The 15784-nt window shown below is 39.1% G+C and overlaps 1 protein-coding gene across 1 annotated transcript; it reads left to right on the top strand.

Annotated features, from left to right (window-relative positions):
- The first annotated feature begins 2270 nt into the window (after positions 1-2270).
- On the top strand, positions 2271-15109 carry rec8b (REC8 meiotic recombination protein b). Its single transcript, XM_044340211.1, has 18 exons — positions 2271-2459; positions 2607-2675; positions 3767-3909; positions 5143-5218; positions 5733-5850; positions 7338-7413; positions 8138-8205; positions 9164-9245; positions 9819-9876; positions 10271-10463; positions 10936-11070; positions 11540-11615; positions 12053-12237; positions 12519-12558; positions 12702-12777; positions 12932-13033; positions 14185-14291; positions 14564-15109. The coding sequence occupies exons 1-18, from the start codon at positions 2404-2406 to the stop codon at positions 14653-14655; spliced, it is 1752 nt and encodes a 583-aa protein (XP_044196146.1). The 5' UTR covers positions 2271-2403; the 3' UTR covers positions 14656-15109.
- The last annotated feature ends 675 nt before the right edge of the window (positions 15110-15784 follow it).

Here is a 15784-nt window from a genome sequence, read left to right on the forward strand (position 1 = left end):
ATCACTCACCACCTCCCACAAGCAGGGTGACGTCACATGCTCCGCTCCTTTCAGCCCAGTAAAAATAGAAACTGAAGATTAGCTGCTCATTATAAGTCTTTTTTTATTTGTATCCATTTTCAGAGAAGTATTCTTAAAGATACTCCTCCAGACATGTTTAAGATGTATAGAAAATGCTCTACCTTGAATAATAATTTGTGTCTGATATGGTTTTTCCCACAAGAAAAGTTTAATTATCTAATTAAAATCCTTTAAATGACATCTACTCCCTCTACTTCATTTAGAATTACAGAAGCTATGACTGTACCAATGTTGTTCATTGATAAATGTTTAACTACTATACACAAGATGTCTCCTACTTCACTGTAAAATCCATTCTCAGTGTGTGAGAATGTAAATTGAATATTGGACCAGGATTGGCTCTAAACTAGTTGTGATGTCACAAATCCTGCTCCCAGGCCCGCCCCTTAAAATTGGATTGACAGCGAGCTCAGAGAAACTTTCCACTTTCAGCAGATGAATGTGAAAACAGCCCTCTGGTTTCAAACTCTGCATATACATCACTCCGCACTGTAAAGCTCAAACATCCAACTGTAGGAACAAGAAGAAAAACATACTTTTGAGTGGAGGGAGACTTTAAGAAAAACTGTTTCTAAGTTAAATTACAGTGAGTTACACAGAAAGAAACAAGATGAACAGATTCTGCTAAATGAAATAGTTCTAAATAGACTAATGTAATATAATATGTTTTGTCTTCATTTCTTTAAGAGAAAGTAAAGCAAGCTCATTTAAAATGTGCAAAAATACAACAAACTAATAATCAGTGTTGGATTAAACTCTTAGCAGGCAACCCTAAATTTGTACACAAGCCCGAAAATAATGTACCTAAAATAAAAATGTTACTGTTCATTACCCTGGTCTCATTTGAAAGGTAATTCTTTAAATTTTACAACCAGAAAGTTGGAATGAGTATACATGATCCTGAACCAAAATTACAGAGGTTAATGTGTTCCTCGGGTGGATTAGTGTCATATTACAGGTTAAGTATTCTGATAATTTATTTAAGTAAAAGTAGCAGAAGTATTATCAACAAAATATGCCAAAAATTAGAACATTTCACCAAAGGACTGCAGCTGGAAGTTAACCAGCTGGCTACTGGCACAATAGCAGAAATGTTAAATAATGTGTGTTGTTCTTATGAATACATAAATTGAATTCAATTAAATATCAAAAGTGAAAGTACTCATTGCGAAATGTCTTTGTCAGTTATTATATTACTATATCATTATTTTTAATGCAGTAACATGTAAGCAGTACTGTAATATTGTAGTTGGTCAACATGGAGCTTGGACCCCAATAACTGCCAATGCATCATATTTTCTAAACTTTTGTACACATACGTTTTGTATGGAAAATCTTAATCTGAAAAGTAACAAGTAGCTATAGCCATTAAATAAATGCAGCGGAGTGAAAAGTGCAATATTTCGCACAGAAAAGTAGTGGCAGAAGAAATAAGCATGAAATGGAAATAGCAAGTAAAGTACAAGTACCTCAAAATGAGTAAATGTACTTGTGGAACAGCCTTCTTAACCATCTGAGGGTTGTTATGTTATTATGTTATTTCAACATTTCAATCCTGTTTGTTTATTTTTTTGTTTTCTCTTTTCAACAATAACTATTTTGCTATGACTTCATATAAGCCATTGATGGTTAAATGTGCCCAATGTGTAAATTGAAAACATCCTTTCTTAAGAGGTGTGATTCTGTTTTTGCCTGAAAATCTTACTTGAATTGTACGACATTGAGTTTGTCATTGTACTTATGTTCTATGTGTTATACATAAAGTTGCTTTAAAGAAAACATCTGAGGGCTGCCTAGAGCCTAGACTCTTTTTTGGAAAGGCCTGAAAACCTTTTTATTCAGGAAGGCTTTTTCATTTAAACTCTTATCATTATTATTATTATGTTCTTTATGTTGTGTGCTCTGTGTTATTAATATTGTCGCACTTTCAGTTTCACTATGAATCAACAGTGTGGCACAAATTAAATGTATCATTATTATTAGTTACTTTCCACCACTGCTAATTTGAGGCAACTGTATAAAATACAGAATAATGCTGCAGTGTATTTGTGTCATTATTTACAGGCCCATCTCCAAACCTCGACTTCTTAAAATACTATTACCACCTGAAAGCTCTGTTTTCTTATTTTTCCTTTATTACTTGAACGCATCACAAGTGTTTACGTTCAATGTGATGAATCTCGCAACCTGATTGGTCCAGTGCGATTTGACGCGGGAAAACCGTGTTGCAGTTTATTGAGTTTATATTATCTTTCCATCAGATTAATTCTTAAACCTCGACCTTTCCCCCCAAAGTATCAGCTATATCTAGACTCTGTGAAAATGTTTTACTACCCAAATGTCCTCCACCGCCATACTGGATGCTTTTCCACAATTTGGTGAGTTAATACAAGCTCTTTAGCTAATTTGTGATAGCTAACGTAACTTACAGCGAGATGCTATCAGCTACAGGATAGATAGCTTACAAAGTTTAAGTATAGATTTATTTCTGAATCTTACAAGGATAAATGTGTTTTGCTATCCAGGTTAGCAGCCACCAGAGGTATCAGGGTCACTCGCAGAGAGCTTCTCAAAGTCAATGTCAAGCGAACATGGTAAGAATACCCACAGCCAAATGACAAACATCAACTTATCTGTTTGGTTTAGTCACTGGCAAGCCTGATCAGTCTGATTAAAGCAGCCCACATAAGATATGTGTTCAATTTTTTTTATCATATATTTTGGACTTTTGTCCTTTTTTTGTTGTTGTTGACAAAGACAAAAGTCATTTTTGTCTGTACCAACCTTCTACTGCTGGTTATTAAGATAATTTTTTATTTTAGCAGCTTGCTCTCAACCAGTCTGTAGGCTAACTTACTTAATTTGGTGTAAAGTTGTTCTCACCTGCTAGAATTTGAAGGTAAAGAGATGATGCTGAAGTTAGCTTCTGATTCAGGGTTAAGGAGAAAGTTGAGGAAACATAAATATTGATATTGAGCGGCTGATTAGATGTGTTAGACATCCCAGCAAAAGCCTTAACGTCTCTCCAATTCATTGGTTACGGCCATGTAGAGCTCCTCTTTTTCACTTAACAACAAAGGTAGAAAAGTTATTTTTACCTTTTGAAATACATGACAAAATGTCTTTATAGAGTATATTTTCTACACACTCCTCTAATTTTTCTTTTAAATACAAAATGACTGTTGTTCTCCCACCTTTCCTCAAACTGACCAGAAATATCAGTGAAATTGCCCTTTTTTCATTTTTTACAAATAGAATTGATCTGGATCTGGTTGAATGTCTGGACGGGGGGAAAAAGCAGTGAAATTGCCATTTTTTCATTTTTCATCAGCAAAACAAAGGTTTCACAAATCTGAAAGTGGGTTTAAACAGCATTAAGGCTTTTTGCTATTATGTGTAACACTCTCTCTTCATAAGTGGTGAAAAAACAGAATCCGCCACTAAATATCAATATTTATGTTTCCCTTAACTTTCCTCAGAATCAGAAACTAGCTTCAGCATTGTGGTAAGGAGTTGGCATGAAATTAGGACCTTTTTTATGTAACCACCTAAAATAGTATAAAATAGCACAATAGTGTTTTATCCTCTATGTACTTGAACATTTCGTGTTATGGGGGTTCCAGCATGTTGTTTGAGATGACATACGATGTACATTTTTCTAATTCACTACGTTACATTTTTGCAGCCTAGACATTTTGGACTATGTGACAGCTCAGGTCCCTGCGCCGCAGCCCAACCTGCCGAGGCCTCGATTCTCTCTCTACCTGTCGTCTCAGCTGCAGTACGGCGTGGTTGTAGTCTTCCACAGGCAGTGTGGCTTCCTGCTCGGTGAGAGAAACGACAAAGTGGAACAAGTAGAGAGAAAATTGCAATATCGGTCGTTACTGTCAATTGTGACAATTGTGTACACAGAATATACTGTAATTTCCTCCAAGGTAACAAAGAGAGATAGGGGGGTTGTGAGGGGAAGAGACAAGAAAATAGAGACCTTGCTTCTCTACACATTGTAAAAACCCACGTACCTTATGTTAAATTACTCTTGCAGCAGTATAATTTTATAGCACATACCAGAAATCAGGGAGTAGGAGTGAGTTAGTTGGATTACAACAATGGATCTGGCTGCTTACTCATGCAGGATTTGCAGGAAATTCAGCCACTAAGCAGCATAATTTTCAGTTTAACAAGACAAGTTATTTCCTGTTGGGCAGCTCTCTAAGGTGAGATGAGGTGAAATGTGAAAATGTGATTTGTTTAACTTGTACTAAACACAACAGACAAATCATCTCAGAAATGGTATAAAACCTATACAGCTTTCATCATACATCTGCGCTGAGCATGTTTCCCAAATCCCCCGTTTAAGTCTGATACAAAAGCCAATATAGGTCTGATGAAAGCATTCTCATCAAACACAGCTCAACAGTCTCCATTTATCTGGTCTTAGATTACACCCCGACACTGATATTGCATCCAACAGATTCACAATCATGCTGTTGTCATGGTTGATGAAACAGGAAAACACAATGCAGGATGATAAGCGGGAAGAGAAGCCAAGAAAGCAAACACTGTCTGTCGTCTACAGTGGTTGTTGGAGGCATTAATGGCATTTCATTTCATCCATCAGTAAAATAGGAAAGAAACCTTCCCTCAAGGCTGTCACATACAACGCAGCGTGTCTTTCTGTGACATTCACAGCTTTGATCATGAAATAAAACTTTAAAGGTCTTTTTCACTAGAAAAGTTTTGCGTTTGTCCAAATTAGGGTGTGAATTTCAATAAGGCCAGAAACTTTATTAAAAATGACTATAAGCAAGACTCTTGGTGTTATGACCCCTTAACAATGAGGTTGCCTCGATCGCTCCATTGTCTCCCCCGTTTGTGATGAGAGGAGGTGGAATAGTCATATGGTCACTGTCTTTACATTTGTCATAACCAAAGTATAACCCTTGATTTACATGTCTATACCTCTGCTTTTGCTTCTGCAGGTAATATCGCTCTACTAATTTTATGTGTGTGTGATATCTTTAACCTTATAATTCTTACTCGCCTTTTCCTGTTTTCCAGAGGAGATTCAACAAACCGTTGACCGCCTGCTGCGCTCCAAAGGATGCATAAGTATCGACATGGCTGAGTCTGACAGGTCTGCGCACAAACATACACACACCTTGATCATGCGCAGTAGAAGAGTGTTTCGTACCTTGAGGCGTCTAAAATTTTTAAGCTGAACTGTGCAGAGGGTGTATGTGTTTGGGGGAAGTCTGAGCTCAAAAGCTTCTTGTGGATTATTTATGAGGGAGATTGTTTGGGGGAATAAAGACTGAAAAGGAGAAAGTGTTTTTTTATTGAGTGAGTGATGAACAAATTGAGCTTCTTTCATGTGAATGACTTTGTGAATATTTAATAAGCCATGTTACGGAAGAGCAGTAATGTATGAGCTCTTGTCTCTGCAGATGCAATATGCTTCCTACAATCTGCAGTTTAGAGATGCTGTGGGTTCATCTTACACCAGTAATATTTCATTACTTTATAAATCCATGAAACTAACAACACAGATTAAAGTAAGCATAGCATTGAATTAGCCATTACAACACTGAACATGTGTGTGATGTTTTCATATTTTGAATAGTAACACTCGCTCTGTCTTTATCTGGCAGGCTGGCCTTGGACGTGCCTGACAGCCTGCACATGATGGAGGAGGTTGAGGGAGCTCAGGATCCCTTCTTCGGCCTCATGGAGTCACACCAACTCCCCAGCCCCTATAAAATACACCAGGTACTGTATATCTACTATAGACTGTATATAAAGATGATATATACCTACACTAGTACAACCATAAACTGTACATATGTTGTTGTAGTACAGTGTAGCACAACAAAACTAAACATGAGCAGGCTGGATGGATGTGGTGAATAATTTTTGTCTGGAGCAGCAGTAGCCACTTGAGTGTTAAATAAAACTGTTAATAACAGACGAATTTCCCACAACACATTATAATAGTAGTTTGATGTAACCCAGGTAGACTAGAGACTCAATGAATCTCACTCAATATTAAATATACAGAGCATATAAGCTGTACCTGTAATATAACAGATCAAAACTATAACTATCTTGGACAAACTGCAGTTTCCAGTGGAAATATTCTCACGTCTGAAGAACACAACTGATGAGACAAGGTCTCTTATGTAAGACCATTTGTGACCTTTGCCTCTCTCAGCAATGCTTAAACTTTTGATGTTCAAAACAGCAGAAAAGTGATCTAAGAATAAAATTAGATGATAGTATGTGGGTTAATCTGACCACATTCAGCACTAATGCTCAACTGTCCTAATTACAGTCCAAATATAACGCTAACACATACAGTGTATGGTATGTAACCGCCATATAGCCACATAGGTTGGCCTGATAAAATATGCTTTCATGATGATAATTCTCAGGTTTTTTCTCCATGTAAGTCTTTTGACACCAACCCCAGAAATGACAAAACTACAATTTCTGTGCCTTTTACGCTCACAGTCGAGTCGCTGATAAACCATCAACTCCTACAAGTGAGTGAATCATAGTTACATGGCCTTATGTACACAAGTGTAGGTCACTCCCATGTAAACACAGCACGTGTGATACCCCTCCTTACAGTCCTGAGTAACTCTCAGGTAAAGTAAATCACGGCTGATAACTCCTCTCTCTGGGTGCTGTAAATCTGGCAGACATGGCTGAACTTTGTCCTCCTTGTGATTATTCTCTCAGGAAATACCATGTGTGGTTTGATCAGTGTTGAAGAGTAAAGCAAAATGCTCAGTAAAGTGTTTGTAAAGTAAAGTAAAAAAGTGTTTTAAAATGCCAAAATGTTAGAACAAGACTACATAGCTAAGGTGACAATAATATGTAAATGTTTTATTGGGTGTTATCATGGAACTTCATATGAAATTTCCTATTTCCTAAGTTTGCTATTTCAGTATTTTACACATATGGAGCTGCATCAGGTATCAGACAGGCCTCATCAGGGAGACACCCATATGAAGTAATTCACTACAGAGGTCCATGTAAAGTCAAAGCCAAGTAAAATCAACCTTTTGGCAAACAGAGGCAAAAGAAGAAAAAAAGGAAACATTATTTATGAATCAGTTTGTCTTTTAATAATCCCACCCTCATGTTTAAATAAAAGCCAGTATTCATCAGGCTCAGGTCCTGCTCTGGAATTAGAGGTTAAAATAACTCTGTGTTGGTCTTGTTATATAATATTTGTAATTCTGTATTTTTAGCCAGGGTTGGCGATCGAAGAGGTGGGTTCACAGCACTCCCTGGTGCCCAGTCCCCACACCGCACTTGACAAAGAGGGTGAGGCCGATCATTGAGACATTTGAAAGACTGTTGCTGTGTCTCATTTCAGAGGCTGCCTCCCTTTAAGTCCACATTACCAGACCAAATACTCGAGAACAGGTTAATATGGCCGCCGCATTCAAGTGGCTCCAAGAAACTTTGGAGGACACGATCCTTTTTTGTGTTTATGTCCCAAAATCTTTGTCCCACTGCTGACTTATCTCTGTCCCATTTCGACTGTCTCATTTGTGGAGGATGAGCAGGTTCAACCTACTAGCCTTCATTCCTCATTAGGCCACACCCATGCAGACCACATCGTTTAAAAGAACCTGAAATGGGACACTTATTTTTAAGTAAAGTACAGATTCTGATTTGCAGTGGTGGTTGTATGTCCTGTATATACTATATATGTTTATAATCTGTCCTCAAAGGTTTTATTAATGGGTCAGTTCATTGTACATAAGTGCATTTTCTTTTAAATGTAAACGTTTGGCACAGGAAGGTTGCGATTTCCCCTTCAGTTAGGAACATTTTGAATGAATGCTCATTTTATCTGTACGTATTGATTTAAAAAAGCATCAGTCCCAGACCCAGACTGTTTTTACCATTATCATGGCCTTTATTTCTCCCTAAAGCCATCGTTCAAGTGCCACAAACACGGGGGAATCTCAGCTAGTTTCACATCCATCTTCTGCTACAGACATGCTCGGCTCCTAATTCCTCCCGCTGTGTTTCAAACCAGGTTTCAGGTCACCTCCAGCGGCCATAACACTGACAGAGAAGGAGCAGTTTGTCATCACCACTGCTGAGGTAAACTCTCTGTCAGAGTCCATGCACAGGAAACATCCCAGTCATCATTTTTAGGTACAGCAGGCATCCTGATGAATCATTGAGATGGGACGTGGACCATGTGCCCATAGCATCTTTATTTAAGGTCTTTGTGAAAAGTTAGCTGCTCGCTTGTTGGACTTTCCTGTCTCTGTTTGTAGCATGCTATGTGATGAGGAAGTAGCTTTAACGTCAGTACAGATTCTTTACTGTCTAGTACATTTGTGGCAGTGATGTATAGTTTGTTTTTTCTTGTAGGAGCTTTGTGGAAGGTTTTTACTGCTTAAAAAAGAAAAAAATGTGGGAAACTGTTTTTCTCAAATGCTTAAAAAATACTATTTATGTTCTATGTGTTATATAATGTAATGAAGTTAATGGTGCAGGGGAATGAGGAAATAAAATTCCTGATGCCTTACTAGCAGCCCTGAATTCACCTCTCAATATCCACAGAGCTTAAAAGACGGGAGGGCTTTATTATCCATTTCTTTAGTCATGAAATGCATCTGTGTTTTTACTGCAGTAAGTCTGAACACTATTAGCCTCCTCATTCTGTCACTTAGCGGCTAATAATGCTCCTCCCGAAGCATCTTCAGTTGATGAAGTCTATCTTGCCTTGATAAGATCTGGCTTAATTACATGAGCCTGCACTCACAGTTTGTTTACAGAGCCGCGGCTTACATTTCTGTCGTCCTCCGCCTCCACTTGTCTGCCCCTCGGGTTCAGTTCTGCTTTGCCTACAAAAATCATTTTAATTATTTTTTTGTCGTTTCTTTATTTCTCCTTCTGTTTTTGTCATTGTTGTATTTTATTTGTGTTTAATATCACTTTACTTTCATTATTTATTACTCTAAACGGACCAAACTTTAATTCCCCAGCTCTTCATTCATTCATTTTGTCCCTTTCTGTCTTATGTGTCTCTCCGAATGTCTTTTTGTATCAGTATTTTGAGGGAGATGAACTTCCTGAAGCCACAGCCAGAGAGATCGACTTGCTGATGGATCAACCAGACCAGTTCCGTAGAGGTGTGTGTTTCAGTCTTAAACATGCCTGTATGATAACCACTACATGTGTATTCTTAGTGTTTTAGTTATTTAGTTGTACTCAATTTCAGAACCTGTAAAGTGTCTAGTTTTTCAATCCCACATTGTGTTTCTCTCTTGTAATGTGTCAGCTCCTGTCAGCCAGGTCAAATTCTTTGTGCCGCTGCTGTAATTGGAAAAAAAAAAAGCAATTCTGACTCTATGTGAGCGCTCACTGCCAGAAAGAAAAAGGTTTATTTTCTGGAGATGGTTTCATTTCAGGGAAGAATAGAGAGGTAACGTCTCTGAAGTTTGGGAGAGCCTGTCTTGCTTTAACAAAAAACTAAGACAAACCCTCAGCATGTGTTCATTTGGGTGGAGTTTGTTTCAATTTTTCTCACTTCACTTCCTGCAGTAAAACAGCAGTAAGGGAGTAGAAAAGGGATTTATTAAGTGTTTTGTACAAGGAAAGCTAGTTTCTCGAAAGATTTATTTTGGGGAAGATGTGTGTTTACGTGTATCTGCGTGTTGTGTATATGTCACCTCGTTTGTCTTTGCATTGTGTGTGTTCAACAGAAGTGGAGGAGAGGGAGAGGAGCAGGGACCTTGAAGGAGCCATGTCCTCTATTGACCAGTGAGTCTAGTGGAGAAACTTTAAACTGGAAAATGACTATTAGCCCACTGACAGTTACTACACAGCACAGAGCTCAGAGTCGGGCCTTCAGGGCACAGCTAATTTCATAGTGGTACCATCAGTTTGCCTGAGCTCTTTAGACGTTACAGTCTGTTGACAAACGGTCAAATATTGACAAAGAATAGTGACTTTCTAGTGTTTCGAGACTTAAAACACACCATAGTGACTAAATATTTAGTTATCAGTCAATCAGTATATTTAGCTAAGACGTGTCTACGAACTGTCACGCAGTAGATAAATATGTCTGATGTAGGTAAGAAATGTAAGTGTAAGCGTGTGTGTGTGTGTGTGTGTGCGTGTGTGTATGTGTGTGTGCGTGTGTGTGTGTTTCCAGGCTGAAGGAGACAGTGCTAGGAACAGAGCGGGACAGTGAGTGGCTGCTGGACGAGGAGTTGGGTCTGCCTGTGGAGGTTCCCGTGGCAGCTGTTGCCCTAGAGATGACCCCACCGCAGGTTGCTATGCCAACCTCATCCTCTGGGGCATCTGGGAAAGAGGGAGACAGTACCACAGAGGGTTCCTGTAATGAGGTGAGACACGGATGAGGATGTCACTATAGGTAGTTTTGTGTTTGTTCATTTAAAAAAGGAAGTGACAGATTTGCAGTAATATTTAATAATAGTTGCTGTACTCACAACAAGTAGTTAAGAGCACACATACCTCTAAACATATTTTTGGAGACACCCTATTATTACCAGAGGCATGTAAATTCACTACCTCTAGGGCATCTTTGACATCACTTTATAACCTGCTGCCACAACTCTGATATGTAGGAAACACTGAGATGACACACAAAGCGTCTGCTGTTGTGTTAGCTGTCAACAACTTTAATTAACATTCCACAAAGTCACTCATGAGCTGCTTGATTTGTTTTGGAAACATGCGATGAAGAACACATGTGGGTGTGTCGATATATAGATGTATAATTTCCAGTATGTGTGCTCGAGTGTGATGTCCCAGACTGTGAACATTAAAGTTGTGTGTTTCTCACTCTGCCATCAGGCGGTTGTTCGTCCTCTGAGGAAGCCCGGCGGAGGTCGCAGGCGTCAGCTGGTCTTTGCAGACCCTCAAGTCCAGATATCTGACAGAGCGATGAAGGAGCAGATTGAAAACCCACTGGCCCAAACAGTCAACCTGGTAGAGGAGCACACTGGAACCACACATCTTTGTGTTAATTCACTGGATTAAAGTACAATATTTATGTTATTAAACTATTCCAGTCATTTATGCACACACACACACACACACACGCTTTGTACACACACATACAAGTCTGACTTGTTCAGCTGGATAAGATCAAGGGCTCACCAACACTGACGATTGAATTTTCAGTCTTTGCCACTCTGTAATCAAAGTCTTGCCATCAAAGTGTCTATTCACGAGGGTGTCCGTTAATTAAACTCCAACTCTCCAACTCTCTTCCTGCTCTCTAAACCCACTGGAATACCGCTCATTGATTTTATTTCCTTCCTTCCTTCGTTATTTCTGTAATTTCCTCTGAGACGCTATCATTGGCTTCTCTCTCTATCTACTCTTTACTCTGAAGCAAGTTAAAAGTCCTGTTTGAAACCGCACCATCCAGCTAATATCTTGTTCTTCCTCTCAGTCCGAGGTGTTGCTGGACTTGCCCTCCTTGACCAAGCGCGCCTCTCCTGCTCAGCTCTTCAGCGCCCCCTGTGGACGTCAGTACCAAGTGCCACACTTAACGTCTGACCAGTGAAATGTCCAAACTATTTACATAAACATATAAATTCCTTTTTAACTTTTCTTCTTGAACATTTTAATTCCAGATAGACATAAAGGCTGTAAAATAGTATTAACAAGCAAACAATAAAAGAGGGTAAACAAGAAAAGAGAGGAAACTAATGATTTAAAAAGCCTAACCAACAAATGTATTACCATGTTGTCTTTTCAGAAGCCTTAGAGTATAAGTCATCATAAACCATAAACATCATGGATTTTTTTCTTATCAGCCTACAGTTTTATTAGTATTGATTACTTCACTTGAGTTGCACTGGCTTTCCACAAACTTATATCATCGGCTCTGATACAGAAAATTCAAAATACTGACCAAAACCTGTCAGTGTGACAACCACTCTGCCCTCTGACCCATCCACAGCCCTCCTCCACGCTGACCTCCTCTCACTGTGGAAACAGGGTGCCTCGCTCGCCACCCTGCCTGGACGTGAGGAAAAACAGAGGAGGGGGGATGAGGAAGAAGAGGAGGAGGTGAGAGGGGAGTCAGAGCAGGATAGAGAAATACTGAGGACAGAGAGGAAGAGGAGGCACTCGAGCATGAAAGAGGTGAGTCTGAGTGGAGGTGCAGTTTGAGAGCAGTGGAGTTCTTTTACTGCACTTCTCCTGGTGCCACATAATCAAATCTGTGGAGGAGAAACTGATAAACATTCTTACCAAACTCAATCTAAACAGGGTATTTGTGAAACTGTAGCTACAATAATCAGGGTTAGCCATGAGCCAGCTAGCCTGCAGTGGTAGCCTGCCAACTCAGTGTTCAGTTCAGTGGTGAGACAAATTAGATTATAAACCTCGTTCCTATTTCATGAGACTGTGCTTCTCTCTCTTAGATACCCAGTGAGTCAGGACTGCAACCTGCAGAGGGCTCATGTAAGAATTTCTTTGTCGTTGTATTAGTATTTCAGTACATGTTTTGGCAACACATGAAACACATTATTGACTTAAAGCTGCCAGTTATTCACTGTTTGTTTTTGTGTACGTGTGTGTGTGTGTGTGTGTGTGTGTATAAACAGCTGTGTTAGATGTGGTCCTGGACATGTCCAAAGAGGAGAAATCTGTAAGCGATGTGATCACTCCAGTCAGCAGATGGTGAGTCTCAGATGGATGTAGTAGATAGACGGACAGCTGGATGGATGAGGAGATAGATCACTCAGTGTGTGTGTGTGTGTGTGTGTGTGTGTGTGTGTGTGTGTGTGTGTGTGTGTGTGTGTGTGTGTGTGTGTGTGTGTGTGTGTGTGTGCAGGTCTCCGCAGGAGGAGGCCCAGCTACCAATGGAGCCTATAGCAGAGGAAAACATTGAGATGCCTGAGGCTCAGACTGATGCAGAGAGCAGGGACATGCTGAGGTACTTCATACACACGTGCAGAGCACAAATAAGCCTAAAAACACAAATCTTGGTTAACCACAATTTCCTCTACATTACTTTCTGCTTATCAACAGCCTCTGAATGCACGTTTTGAACTCACTATGGTGACAATGGCTGGTTAAACATAACAGCTTGATTCTTTGAGCTACTAAATACTGGAAACGTTCTTTTGGGATTTTATTCGTCCTGACTCCTGAGGCAGATTTATTTGGTCCCATATTAATACCACAAACTTCCAGTTCCTCTTAATCCCACCGGTGCACTGTTGTGTTGAGATCTGGAGACTCAGATTACAACACTGTTTGCCAGAATCATCCTGAGGAGATGAATGTTTGTGACCCTGAATTTAGTGTGTATTTGAATAAAGGTAGACTGCGGCCATGATGTGTGTGGCAGTAAAAGAGTGCACTGAGCTCTCGTTTGCATATTTCTGTCCCGTTTGCTCGATCCCAACACGCTTGAAGTCAGTTACATTTAGTATGTATTTATTCAGATTTCTCTCTGTAATCTAATGTTTAGTCAAACAGTGCCTGAGACTTTCAACCTGGTGTAAATGTCTAAAAGATGCAGCCACAACATTTATATATATAGTAAATACAAAGAGTCATTTTCTCCTTTCACAGTGATGCTGTTTAGGTTGGTGATACACTTGCAGCCTCCAGCATCACAGGTTGACACACATCCTGAGATGTTTAACATCTGCTTTGAAATTCAAAATAGAAAGCAGGCCCGAGCCACAGAAACATTTCCTTGTCAGAAACTCCTCCACCAGGTTCAGACATTGAAACGGTTGTATTGAAACCATCTGAAAGCCAGCCAACTTGGATTGAATGGATGTGAAGCAGATTTTTTGATTGAGCACAGTATTTGTTGTTGAAGTGTTAAAGTGGTTGTGTGTGGGAAGGCCTGAACCTGATTTGGCCTCTAATGTGACATTTTGACTGGATTCACTTGTGTGAATCTGTTTTAAAGGAGCTGCATTCATAGCAGCAGTAATACTGGCTCTGTGGTTTTATCTAATGCTAGTTTTTATCAACTCAAGATATTGGAAGCTTATTTCCAGATCTTATCCATACCAGTCTTCAGAAGTCCTTGGTTGAATCCTGACATGCAGTGTTTGTTTTTTCCAGCTGGGTCTCATCAAGCCTGCAGAGGTTTGGAGAAGTCACCTTCGACTCTCTGCTGCCCCCGGAGGCCAACCGCACCACTGCAGCTCACACACTCTACAAACTGTTGGGTGAGGAAATCAAAAGCTGCTCTTACATGTAGTAAAATACATCAACAAAGAATGTTCCTGCTCTTGGAAATTATATTCTGTAGAGTAATAATTGCATAGTTCTTATGGATGAATATTTTCAACAATCTGAAACTGTAGGAACTGTCTGTTACTTACAGATGTAATTGCATTCTTGCTCCCTCCGTCAATGAAAACACAGAGTTTCTTCTCTGATTTCCACATAAACAATTATTGAAAGAAGTGAGTGATTTTATTACGTTTCTCTTCTTCAGAGCTGTTGTCTGCCAGACATGTGACTGCACGACAGACTGAACCCTACAGTCACATCACCATAAGCCCCGCAGCACTCAGGATGACCGCCTGAACACACACACACGCACACACACACGCACACCCTCACTTAATTAAATCCTAATAGATTTTAACTGTTTTTTATTCTATGAGGATAATGAATTTGATCCTGTGACCTCTTAGTAACACAAGATCATCAATTCTCACACTGCCATGGTACATTTAATTTGCAAGAAAAGACGACAGGGGTTACATGTTTTTATGTGAACTGTTAAATGTTGATCTGTATTACTGTGATTTTTTCCCAGTGTTTTAAGGAATGTTTAAAATATTTTTAACCATTTTAATATGGTTCTGATTTGTTCATATGATTGTATTTTTAAATATTTATAGCCATTGAAGTTTTAAACTGTTTTAGACTGAGTAGGGTTTATTACACAGTTTATGTCTGGTGTATGGCTTTTTATCCTTTTTAATGATTTTAAATTAAACGTTTTTATTCTGCGTGAATTTTTAACTTAATATTTTTAACTAATAAAATTTTGCACAGTATGGTCTTGACTTATTTTTTTCAAGCTCTTAACATATTCAGACCTGAGAAACTTTGTATTTCTGTTGTTATTTGTGGATATTTTACTGAAGTTATATTCACTAACATTATATTCTTTACTACTGACTGTTTAAGAATCACTGTAAACCTATTTTTATATTTGTTTATCTCTTACCTGACACAGAACACAGTCAAAATCCTGAGTGAGTGAGTAAGTGTTGTTTACCAATATTCATCCTGGTGAATAATGACATACAACACCAAGCTCGACGTTTGTTGTTCTGGCCTAAAAAAAGCATCAGAAAAATTCTGGCAGCCCACGAATGTGTAGATAAGAGTAAGTCCATATCCATGTGGCACCTCGATGTGACTGAGAGGCCCGAGCTCTGCAGTCACAGAGAAGAAATCCCAGTTCACATCAACATAATGGAATGGTAATTTTGTTGATACTTCTTGTGATACACTCTGGTTACAGCCAGTAAATGTCCTCTCCACTGCTTGTTTCAATACAAAAATACATCTAAAACTAGTCTTCCCTGCTGTTTTCTACTCAGTATCACTTTTTCCCAGCTATTATATACAGAGGAACTGTTGGATGTTTAGTCACCTCTGGCACAAACTGGGGTTACAGTGGAGAGTGATTGTGACTCAA

The sequence above is a fragment of the Thunnus albacares genome, chromosome 21 (genome assembly GCF_914725855.1).
Source record: "Thunnus albacares chromosome 21, fThuAlb1.1, whole genome shotgun sequence".
Lineage (NCBI taxonomy): Eukaryota > Metazoa > Chordata > Actinopteri > Scombriformes > Scombridae > Thunnus > Thunnus albacares.